The sequence below is a fragment of the Alligator mississippiensis genome, chromosome 7 (assembly GCF_030867095.1).
Source record: "Alligator mississippiensis isolate rAllMis1 chromosome 7, rAllMis1, whole genome shotgun sequence".
Lineage (NCBI taxonomy): Eukaryota > Metazoa > Chordata > Crocodylia > Alligatoridae > Alligator > Alligator mississippiensis.
The window spans coordinates 29,716,882-29,729,267 of NC_081830.1; the positions used below are offsets into that span (position 1 = coordinate 29,716,882).

The 12,386-nt window shown below is 44.4% G+C and overlaps 1 protein-coding gene across 6 annotated transcripts in view; it reads left to right on the forward strand.

Moving 5' to 3' along the window:
- VPS8 (VPS8 subunit of CORVET complex) overlaps nt 1-12,386 on the forward strand; it is a 167,635-nt gene that overhangs the window by 17,625 nt on the left and 137,624 nt on the right. For 4 of the 6 annotated variants that reach the window (XM_059730747.1, XM_059730749.1, XM_059730752.1 and 1 more), the window contains exon 8: nt 922-1,050. The exons of the other annotated variants lie outside the window; for them this stretch is intronic. In XM_059730747.1, coding sequence (XP_059586730.1) covers nt 922-1,050 — 129 coding nt within the window. The remainder of the gene's footprint in view (nt 1-921; nt 1,051-12,386) is intronic. 6 annotated transcript variants of the gene reach the window in all.

Below are 12,386 nucleotides of genomic sequence, written 5' to 3' on the forward strand. Positions count from 1 at the left end.
TTCGGAATGATGCTCCTTTGTGTTATAGGTGGGAGGTGGTGTTCTTCATACATCAACTTGCACTGGTAATGTAAGGATTAATCCACATCTTAGTACTACATGAGTGAACAGTTCTGTTTTTGTTTTCTCTGTAATGGGGTGGGAAAGGGAAACCATAAATCAGGGAACATTTTTATGGAGAAGAAGCACTAAAAAGAAAATGATCGAAGCAGTGCTAAAAAAAATGTGAAACCTGGATATATCTATAAAAACATCTTTGCCAGTATCCAGTCATGCACTTCCAGGCACATCTTGAACTGGGTTTGGCAAAGTGGTATGTGTTTAAAGGCTGTTGTTCAGGCTCTTACCAACCCCACCACAGAGCTTGAAAATTTTTTGTTTTGGACCTTTAATGGTAGGTTACACTACTACCTCGAGAGTTTCTCTCTTCACCATCATTTAAGCAGGGATGACAGTCTCCTCTAATCAAAGCGTCTCTTCCCTCACCATGACTATGGGCTTGTATGGCACATACATGCCACTGCTATAAATAGCAAAGCACTATTAAACCAGATGCTGTTCTCTGATGTGCTATAAAGCATTGCAGTGAAACAAAGGTGATCCATCTGTTTTCCAGTGAAAGATTTTTTTTTTTCCCCTCCCATTATTTTCCACTGTGGCTTTCTTGCACTTGACTCTGAAACAGAGGCTGATGATATACACAGATAACTGAGCTGAATCACGGAAGGCAATCAGGTTTTCACCCCCCCCCCCCCCCGATATTGATATCTATAGATGATAATTAGTATAGCTGTCAGTGTAATCTGTATCTATATCATAGCTGCAGATATCAGTATCTATAAAATATATAGAGGGTGCATGTGTGTACTGGAAAATACCTGCATAGGAGTCTTCTTTGATGTTTCTTCTTTTTGTTGGCAGGTTTGACTAAGATGAGGCAAGATCTAATGTTTCAGACAAGATCCTTCAAAAATCAGTCAGGAGAAACTGAGATGTGTTCAGTAGACATCTGTGTGGTGTTTGGAACAAAGCTAGATGATTTTCCCATATGTATGTTGAAATACTCTATCATCTTAATTACTGCTGTAGAACAGCATCTGCTAAACATCTTTCTAGTCAACAGATCCAGAAATATTGTACTATGCAACTTCTCACGCATTAGCTGAGCAAAATTCCAGACCATGTGACTGTTACGTATTTATTAAATCTTTGAACTTCTAGGGAAAGAAAGTCAGTGCTGAACGAATATTTTAAGATGTCAAAGGTGCAACTGGAGGCCAATGAGGTTGACACCAATTCGGGGCAAAATAATGGCAGAACAGAGGCCTGATTATTAAAGCTTTCAACATTGTAATTATAATAGTAATATGGACTAGACATTGTCTAACTTAGTTCAATGACAAGGTTGCATGCCCGGCTGACAGTTAACTTAGCCAGTTCTCATACATTTACAGTTATGTTTTCATAGAGTACTGCCTAGTACTTTGATTAAGAAAAACTGACTGATGGATCTAAACCAGAATGATTAACAAGGAATTGGCGAGTAAAGGTCTCAGAGAAATTCTCATCATGCCACTGTATCAACATGCCTTTTTTTTTTCTTTCTAATATGAGAATTGTTGGAGGATGAGAGAGCCATGCAGAGCACCTGGTAGGCTGGGCACAGTTGGATGGATTTTCTAGCTAAATTTAAGGAAGGCAGCTGGCCATGTGGTGCAGCCTGGGGAATGGTATACCAAAAAGTGGTGACCCTGAAAAGTTCTTGGGGTCAGCAGTTGAACTCCCAATGCAACTGCTGGGTGTATAATACTGAGCAGGAGGAGCAATATTTATTTGCACAACACTGTTGAGATGATTACTGCCAAGCTGTGTTCAGGCCCAGTATTCATACTGTAAAGTAAATGCCCCAGCAGTGGAAGAGGTACAAAAGAGCTACTGGAATATACTGAGGTCTAGAAAGCCTGCCTCAAAGTGAAAGTCTTCACAGCTCAGTTCCTCTCTCGTCTCTTCTTTTCTTTAGAGAGAAACTTGATCGTCTACATTATCTTGTAGAAGGTATCAGATGCTAGAGGGCTCCTTCAGTCTGGCAGGCAAAGGCGTTTCAAGGAAAAGAGCACAAAAATTGAAGCCTGCAAACTTTAATGTGCTGCTTATAGTCATTTTGAATACTGAGTACAGTTACTTATTCACAGGTTATTAAAAGCTGGGTAGATTCTCTATCAGTCAGTGTCTTTAAGTTGGCTGTCACGCAACAGCAAATGACTTCTCCAAGGCTTCTTATCATCTATTTTCTTTCAAACAGTCACCACCTTCATGTTTTGGATTGTTTCCGTCACATTTTGTAGCACTTTTCTGCTTCTTTGGTATTCCTTTTGAAATCTGAATATTGTGTTTAAAGTGAGGTCAGAGCAGAGATTTACATAAATATTGCAAACAACAGCTCTGAAGCTGGGAGGAGAGAAGGAATTGTTTCAACAAGCACTGTATTATAGTGGATTAGGAATTAACAGGCGGGGCCTCCTGCCTCTTCTGTCATGGTCTGTTTGCATGATCTTAGGCAGATCACTTAACTGTTAGATGTGGCAATGATATTTGCCTGTGTCAGGGGTGGTGGGTGCTTCAGTGGAGTCTCTTAAAAGGAAAAAGTCAAAATACAACTTGTAGTATTATTCTTATTCTTGGCCTCCTGCTTGTTCCCAGTGGGGACTTCTATATAAAAGGGAGGAATTTTTTTATGAGACTTCCCCCTGAAATCTCTGGCTGGTTTGGAGGTGTTCATCAGCAGTCTGGAAGACAGGATGGAGTGCACCCTCAGCAAGCTTGCAAAATGACACCAAGCTGGGGGGAGTTGTAGATATGCTGAAGGTTAGGGCTAGGATTCAGTGAGACAGACTGGAGGCTTGGACCAAAACAGAACTCGTGAAGTTCGATAAGGACAAATACAAGGTCCTGAACGTAGGATGGAGCAGTGGCATGCACCAGTACAGGTTGGGGGCTGACTGGCTGGGCAGCAGCTCTGCAGAAAAGGGCCTGTGGGTTACAGTGGACAAGATGCTGAATATCAACCAGCAGTGTGCCCTTGTTGCCAAGAAGGCTAACAACGTACTGGGCTGCGTCGGTAGGTGTGTTGCCAGCAGATGAAAGAACGTGATTGTTTCCCTCTAGTCAGCACTGGTGAGGCCACATCTGGAGAACTGTGTGCAGTTTTGGGCTGGCCACTACAGTAAAGATGTGGATAAATTGGAGAGAGTCCAGTGGAGGGCAGTGAACCTGGTTCAGGGGCTGGGGGACATGACCTGTTAGGAAAGGCTGAGGGAATTGGTCTTATTTAGTCTGGAGAAGAGAAGACTGAGGAGATTTAACTTTAACTCCCTTCAGGATGGTTCCAAAGAGGATGAAAAGCTGGACAGTTCTCAGTGGTGGCAGATGACAGAACAAGGAGCAATTGGCTCAAGTTGCAGCAAGGGAAGTTTAGGTTGGATATTAGGAAAATTTTTTTCACTAGGAGTGTGGTGAAACCCTGGATCAGGTAACCTAGAGAGGTGGTGGAATCTCTACCCTTGGAGGTTTTTAAAACCCGGCTAGACAAAGCCTTGCCTGGGATTATATAGGTGGGGATGGTTCTGCTTTGAGCAGGGGGCTAGACTAGATGACATCACGTCCCTTCCAACCCTCATTTTCTATGATTTTATGTTCCTGGGGCCAGAGCTCTTGCACTGTGAAGCACGTGTTTCCTTGGTCTGTGGGGAGAGCATAAGCAACACTAAAACATATGCTCAGTGTGCAGTTTTAAAAAGATCCCAGTGCCATCAAATTAAGATCCATTTTCTAAACCAAGGTCATGTATTAAACGTCAGTGAGACGGGTTTGGAGCTTTTGAACTCAATGGCTTTTGCTTAATTCTTCTTCAAATATTGTATAGCCAAGCTTTTTATTGCTGCACCTTTTTCTACCTGTTGTAACTCAACAACTTAAGCCCCCTTCCCCCCCCCCAAAAAAACAAAAACAAAACAAACCACCCCACAAAACAACCAAAACCAAAAAATCCACATCTCTAATTTTGTGTGAAGGCATTATAAGGGAAATTTCAGTCTAGAAAGCAGTAAAACCATTTTGTAACCTTAAATTTGTCTTGGTTGCTTTCTCTGTTTCTCCCCCAGCTATAAAATGCATGTTGGTGGTCAGTGCATGTTCATACTTCCTGTTTGAGTTCCAGAAGTGGGAAATTGGTCATGGGAGTGTCCAGACAGAGAGAATTCCCCCCAAACAGTTGAGGGTGTATATCACTCCAGACATTGCTCTCCCACCTTTCTTCTTGCAGAGTTGAGGAATCCACTTTTAAAAAACGAATTGTTCACATACCTATTTCCTCCTTGTGAAAAGGAGAGCTGCTGGCGTTGGCTTCTTGGAAGGTTTGGATAAGGTGTTGTAAGTCCACTGCTGAAGCTAATGATCTTCAAGTTGATGGAGATCTCACCATGCTCTTATAACTCAGGTATGGTATGGCCTTGTGACACAAGCATGAGGCAGAAACTATATATAGGTCCTGAGGTTTACATTAATGCAAGAATTATGTGGGAGATGTGTGTCAATTCCACTACAGGTAACTAGTTTCCTCAACTATATATCCTGTTTGTTACATTGGGGCTTTTATTCCTTGGAATTCAGAACCTAGCATACTTTTGGTCTGACCTTTGGGCTTATATTTCAGGTGTAAACAGCTGATATTCTAGAATAACCAGATCTCAGAATGAGCTCTTTATCACCCATATCATATGCAGAATGGCTCCCAGAAAAGTATTTTGTGTATGCACTTCTTAGACAGACCTGATGTTTTATATGCAAATTCCAGCAGCCAGTTATTGCTTCATTATGCCGTAATTTCATTCAGCTTTAAGCAGTCATGAATTGCAACACCCATTGTTCGCAAGATGAGTGATACACGGCTTATGCCCAGATGCAGGTGGCGGAAGGTAGTGTATACTCATGATGGTTTTACATTTTAAAACTTAATCAAAAACCATCTGGAGGAAATGAGTTTTAAGAGCTTATATGGGAATCTGATGAACCTGCTCAGCACCTGTCACCATGCTGCCTTGCTCCTTGTTTTCTCTGTAAAACTCTTTCTACCTTGTGAAGCCTATCCTGAGAGAGTATGGGTGGAGATTTTGAATATGTCTTCATTGCAGGCAACCCTGGGTTAGCCAAATGGCTGCACTTCAAACATGTCTTGAGTTATTGTGTCCTGGCTAGCATTGCACTTGCTTTCAGGTGTCACTAGGATTTATGGGAAAAGCATTCTCAGCTGAGCCCCTCTGATGCTTTCTCAGTGAATTGTGGGAGAAATTCTCTTTCCAGGGCATAGCAAGGGAGTGTTGGAAATGAGATGGAATTTGGGAGTCATTTTCAGATTGTGTCTTGGTATTCTTCCTGAGAGAGCCTGGGCAGGCTGCTGAGGACAAATCCTGCCAGCCTGTGCCCTAGTATTGCGTTTGGGCTGTCTCTTGGGGTACACACTCAGGGCTGCTGAGAGCCATCTACATGTTTGCAAGCTTGGGCACAGGTAGGGCTGGCACTAGTGTGCAGGGCTTATTTCTCAGTAGTGTGCCCAGGTGCTTTCGGGAAGCTGTGCTGACATGACCTCAATGTCATACGTGGGAGGTTACCGGCCAGAACAAAGTAACACTTGAGCCCTAGTCTGTCCTTGGGTGGGGGGCTGACTGGCCTGGGTTTAACACACTGCTAAACTTGGGTAAGAGGGTGTCGTGTTAGTGAGTTAGAAGGCTTTTAACAACATCATAAAACAATGAGCCTACGTTCACTGTGTAGTGAAGATGTGCTCATTCAGAGAACACAGTTCTTACATAGAGGACTGAATTTATGATTACTAGGCCTGTGCAAAGCGGCTGGTATTCACTTCAGATACAGATTCCGCCGATTCGGGAGACAGTGATTTGATTTGGTGATTTGAATCCCTGTCCCGATTCGATTCAGCCGAATCTGATTTGCACTGGCTCAGCAGGTGCTGCTGGGCAGGGAGCAATCCCTGCTGCCCCCCACTGCCCCATGCTGCATGGAGGGGCTCTGCACAAGCCCCCGAACTCCCCCTCGCTCCCCCAACCCCCCCACGGGTGCCCCGCACGGGCCAGCTCTGGCCCTTTAAGGAAAAAAAAAACCTGAAGAAATCCCAGGACTCACCGCTCCTGCCAGTGGGGGCGATCCCCCTGCCATGTGGGGGGCTGTGCATGAGCTCCTGAAGCCCCAAGGCTGCTGCAGGAGCGGGGAGTCCTGGGGCTTTTCTCCACTTTTTTTTTTTTCTTAAAGGGCCAGAGCCCCAGCAGGCAAGGCAGCCATGGGGGAGCAGGGGGGGTAGAGGGGGCTTGTACAGAGCCCTCCATGTAGTGGGGGGCAGTGGGGATCATCCCCCGCCCAGCAACACCCGGTGAGCACCAGGGCTTTTCTTTAAAGTACCAGGAGCTGGGGCGGGTGGTGGCAGCCATGGTGCGGGACTGGGGGAGAGGGTGGGGGTCGGAGGGGCTGACAGGGGTCCCTCCCCCACCCCTAGTACTTACCAGCTCGGAGTGGCTGCAGCTCCCTGCTGCAGCCACCAGGGACTGCCTGAATCATCAAAGCTCTCCGAATCTTTTCCAAAGTTTCGGAGAGCTTTGAATCTATTCGGACCTTTTAAATCGGTCCCCTGATTCGATTCGGTGGCTGAATCTCCTCCAAATCAAATCACCACCTGAAGCTTCACACAGCCCTAATGGTTACTAGCAGTCTGCATTTGCAGTGGAGAAAGTCTATCCATTTTTGCTCTCTTGCAGCTGTAAGGCTTTTTACTGTGAAGATTTTTTCCAGTCTCCTACGGGACTTGGGTGTACAAGTCCCACTGGAAGGCAATGAGATGTACACTTCTCAATCTAAAGGCATTAGCCTTTAGTTTTCAAAAAATGTGTGGGTTGAAAATCCTCCCTTTGGATGATAAATGATATAGCAAATATACTCTCTATTGGGATTTCACACATCTGGTTGAATTCCTTCCCTTCTGTGTGAAATGACTGACTATGCTGCCTGTGCCCGCTAGTAGTTAAACTAACAAAACACTGAGTTAATGAAATATTTTCCACCAGCAGGACCTGGAGGCACAGGCCTCCCCTGTAGCTTATTTGTTATGTATGTTGTTACAGCTTTTCTGTCTTCTTTTGTATTGATTTCTGGCTTTTCTCTCTCTCTCTCTCTCTCTCTGCCCTCCCTTCTCCCTGTGGACTCTGAAGGAAAAGGTACAGTAACATCGCATTGTGCATGTGCGTTGCATGAATGGCTCTTGTTTCTTTAACTCTTTCACAGTGGTATTTTGGACGCAAACATGACAGGTTACCATATCTTTGCTCAAGATGTGAGATGTATACAGCATGTGGGGCAGGGTTGTCTCTGGCTGGGTCATGCATCATGCTGCTTGCTACCCTAGGGATTTAAGACATAAGAGGTCTGCAACTACCTGTGGAACTGGCTGCCAGAAGAGCAGAGGAAAAAGCTGTGTCTGTGGCCTGTTAGAGCAGGGCATCTGTGCTGCTTCTGCAGTTAGCAAGCAGTCTGTGAGCCAGGTAAAATCATTCTTCTGCAAGACCAGGACCAGCCTCTCCCTGCAAGCTGCCTGTGGTGGTGCTCCAGTGGAGAAGTTGAGTACTCCTGTCTCAGCGGTAGCAGAGCTCATCACAGGACATTTAAAAGCAGGGGTTGACTATTGACAACTGTTCAAGGGGCAGCCTGCTGCTACTGGTAACCTAGTTGGCATCCCTCCCCAATGCCTTTTGGGTACAGGGGCTGTGGGCTAGTGGGTTGCTGATTCTTTCTGTGGGCAACTGCATGTGGCTCAACTCGTGGGGGACCTATAGCACCATGCAGGCAGCTAGCAGAGAATCTGAGTGAGTAGCTTCCTTGCTCAGTGAACCTAGTGCTGACAAGTGCTGCGATTCTGCAAAAGGTAGGGCATCCGGAAGGAACGGGGAAGCTGTGCTACTGGCATATGCTGGGGATGTAGCAAGTCTTGGCCTAGTGGATGCCACTGTGTCAGCTAAGGGCATGACCAGCACCTGTGCTTAGTGCCATTACGTCACTGGGCTTGGAAGCTCTCTCTTTCTGCTGTGCCTTAAGTCTGGATCTGTCATTTTTGCCAAATTTAAAGGTGCAGCTTGCTGACATTAGAGAGTTAAATGATAACACACAGAGTTTGTATAAATCAATTTCATGTAGCATGCTAAACTTTATTGCTGTATAATAAATTGCTCTTACCATGCAGTAAGAAACGTATTCCAATTTTCTGCTCTTCTGGAGAGGCAATTTTGTACTGATACAGAAACACTGATTCTTTTTTTATTACATTTCCATATCCATTTATCGTTCAATCTGAAATCGGCCAGAGTTCTTGACATTAGTGGTGACCTTTGCAAGCTATTCTTAAGTTTGTCATGACCCAAAGATCTGATTTTTTTTTTTTTTTTTTTTTGTGTGTGCTTCGGCACTAAGAATTATCCCCATGGGTTTACAGCTTCATTGCACGGAGGAGTTCTGCTGCGCAGAGAACCCGCGCGCAAAGGAGAGAGTTCCCGCCACTTTGCAGCGATCTTTGCAGGGTGCATTTCCTTTGCAACACAGAAATGCACGGTGCAAAGAGTTCCCGCTCGTCGTATGCAAATTTGTGCCCTGCAATTGGCTAGTTCTAAATTATTCATATGTGGCGGCTAGCGATTGGCCTGCTAGCCGTATAAGAGGCTTGAGCAGTTTCCGCCCAAGCCGAAGAGGACTCCGCATCCATCTTGTGGGGACTCTGGGTGTGCGCGGCAGGGTAATAGAAACCCTGTGTGTTGCTCAGAGGAGTTTGGCGGCCTGATCCACTGCCCACCTCTTCCCGTCTTCGAACGGAGCCTACTATAAGACGTAACGACGAGTTTTATGCGCGCTTGTCCTGGACATCTGGAGTTTGTCTGCGTGGAGCCTAGCAAGCTCCACGTGATTGTTCGTGTTCTGTCTGTGTGGAGCCTTGCAACCTCCACGTGTGTTCGTGTTTTCTGTTGTAACCGTAACTCAAGCAAGTTCTCAGCCTACACCACGACCATCTCGGTGTAAGTAAAATAATCTTAAAATCAACCGTTACGTGTCTGTGCCTAATTCTAGCTCGGCGACCTCCCTCGCAGAGCGACGAAAGCGACCCGGGGTCAGACCCGGCACGCACAAAGTTTATGAAAAGATCAAACAATTTGCAAGCAACAACAACTGATTTCAAAATTCTCTTGAGATAATTAGTCAAACCTTTTCATTTTGGGGTACATGTTGTGTTCGAAAGACTTTTGCATTTAATAATTCAAAATTGGCTTCAACTTATTTTGAAATTCATCAGTAATTGTACTCTATAGCCCTAATCTCTTTGTTACCCATAACCCACTTGTTAAAATTTCCTAACCTAATAATTCAAATTGTTCCTTAACTTGGAAGCTGCCAGTTTCACGTGACCTCACAAGTCATGCTGATTTAAAAATCTGAAGCCTATAATTGCTCCCAGTGTGAATGTTATCCCTTCACTGAATGTAAAAATAACAGTTAACGCTGTAACAAAATTTCCAGCTTTGTTAACCATTTTGACTCAGATATTTGTAGGTTTCAAATATGAAACTTGCTACTGAAACAAGGCACGTGTTTTGCAGCCATATCATTTTCCTGTTGGCTTGGAAATCTGCTAATGTACTTCATAGGAAGTATTTAACTTAACAGATTTGACAGCTGGATAAAAAGAAACTGTGTGCTTGGAAAGGCTTTATGGTCTGTCTAATGGCTGGTGCTTAGTAATGTTATCCCATTCAGTTCAACAGTTCCCAGGGGCACTCTCACAAGAGAGAGTTCAGTTAAAGATAGTTTCAGTTTGTGGTTATAGTACAACTCTAGTTTTATTCTGGTGCTCCAGTGACCTTCCATGAGGAACTTGAGGAGACTATTCAAGATGGTCATTTATGTTGCTGATCAGGGGATTCCTCAGATTCATCCCTTGGTTTCCTCTCCTTGTCCAAGGCTGGGCCTATATAATATGGTTTGCTGAATACAATTATTCATCTGTCAGTTTTGGCTGTAGTCTATGCTCACTCGAAAACAGACCTTCAGGCAAATGTCGACATCTTTACCGAGTCATACAAGCAAATGGGGCTGATGCTTAATGTTTAGAAGACTAAGGTCCTCCATCAACAAGCTCTTAATGAGCAGTCTCCAGCTCCAGTAATTCAGATTCATGGTGAGACTCTGGAGAATGCTGAGTATTTCCTGACCTTGGAAGCCATCTCTTGCAGAAGGCTGACATTGATGAAGAAATCCAACATCACCTCAAACATGCAAGTACAGCCTTCGGACACCTGAGGAAATGGGTGTTAGAAGATCCCAACATCAGATCTGAAACCAAGATCATGAGTTATCAAGTAGATGTGATCCCCACCTTACTGTATGAAGCTGAAATATGGACAGTGAACAGGAGAAGTACCATCAACGCTACCTGTGGAAGATCCTTCAAATCCAGCATGTAGACAGATGCACCAACATTGGTGTCCTCTTGCAAGTAAACACCATGAGCAATGAGGTGATGATCATCTGACATCAACATCACTGGGCTGGCCATGTCATCCGGGTGTCCAATTCCAGACTTCTGAAGTAAGCTTTATTCTCCTAGTTCAGTTAAGGTGTACACTCAAGTGAAAGTGCTTCAGGGACAGTCTTTTGGCCAACTTGAAAAAAATGCAACATTGACATCAGCTCGTGGGAGACTGTTGCCCATGGGGGAAGAGTCTGCTGCAAGGATCTCAGTACTTTGAAACCTTATGACGGCAACAAGAGATGGAAAAGCAGGAGTGGCAGAAACAGCATGTTGTGGACTGAACTAAGAACCCAGAGCTGCCCGCCTTCCATGAAAACATGCCCGAATTGTAACAGAGTCTGTCGATCATGGATCAGCCTAGTCAGCCTTCTTTGGACCCACAGATAGGACAGTCATGAAAGACACTCATCCTCTACTGTGAGGGATTGCCGAAGATGAGAAGTTTTGGCTGGGTGGTGTAGCAGTTCGGTTTGCTTCCAGGAAGCTGAAGTAGAGTAGTCAAAATGCAATCCATGCTCTGTATGAAGAAGCTGCTGTTTTGTATGGGTTTTTTTATTTTTTTTAAATCAAGATGAGGTTTTTGGGGGTTTTTTTATGTTGGAATTTCACATCCCAAGGAGAGACTAAGCTGCGTCTCATTTAATGACTGCAGCTGCTTGAGGCTGTTACTTTCCAGACTTCAACATTTTTTTTTTTAACATGCAGAATATCCTGGGGCACCTGCATTTTAAAATGTTAATGAACAGTTTAGCAACCAAAGTTAGCACCTGTTCAGAGCATCCTTGGGGAAGTGGGGAGGGCACTTGTTTTAATATAGGTAGCTCAGAATTTCCAGAGGATCTTCTCTAAGGACTGGTTTGCCTCTTCTGCTCCAGTCTGCCTAGCTTTGTGTATCACCCTCATGGCTCTAGCATCGGAGTGCCTTGCAGTTATGAAAACCAAAGGTGCAAAGTTGAGCTTTCAGAAGCTAGGAATTCTCGGAATTAAAGTTCCTTGCATAGTCCTAATGCAGCCTCCTTGGGCGTATATACCATGACAGCTCTTTATGTGATAGCCTGTTACTCTTTGGGTAGGAAAGTGTCTCATTCAGTGCACAGAATGGTCCTTATTGAATGGGTTGCTCTTTCGTTGCAGTTTTCCATTATTATTATGAGTATTAAAAATACTCATAATAATAAATAATAATAATGCTTTAAATCTTCCTTATCCAGTGAAGGGGATCATGTTGTACTTGCTGTGGTTTTATACAGGGGCTATCGATTCCGATCTTATCTGGATTACTTTTTGTGACCCCCTTTTTGTTCCTATAGGTTTACTGCTCATTTACTTTTTTCTTTTGGCTCTTGTACTTGTGCTCTTGCTCTCCCTTTCTTTCTGCGTGTTCTTTCACCGCATCTGATGAAGTGAGCTTGAGTTCACCAAAACTTGTACTCTATACCTCCTGCTCAGTTCACTAGCTACTATCTAACTTCTGCAAGAGCAACATGGTTCCACTAAACAGCAGCATCATTCACTGCACAGCCCTGATTCATCCTCAGGCCACAGTCTGCACTATGGAACCATGCTGACACCCCTTCCCTAACACAAGTATCAGTGGAGTTGGGATTTTTAGATCCACAGCACAGTCCTCTGACATGAGTTAACAGAAGAGCCGGTAGCAGCATACTGGGATGATGGTCCCTGCTTCATTTAGTGTGAACAATGCACTATGGATTGTGTTTGTTTTGGTGTGCATCCAAGGGCTACATTGTGT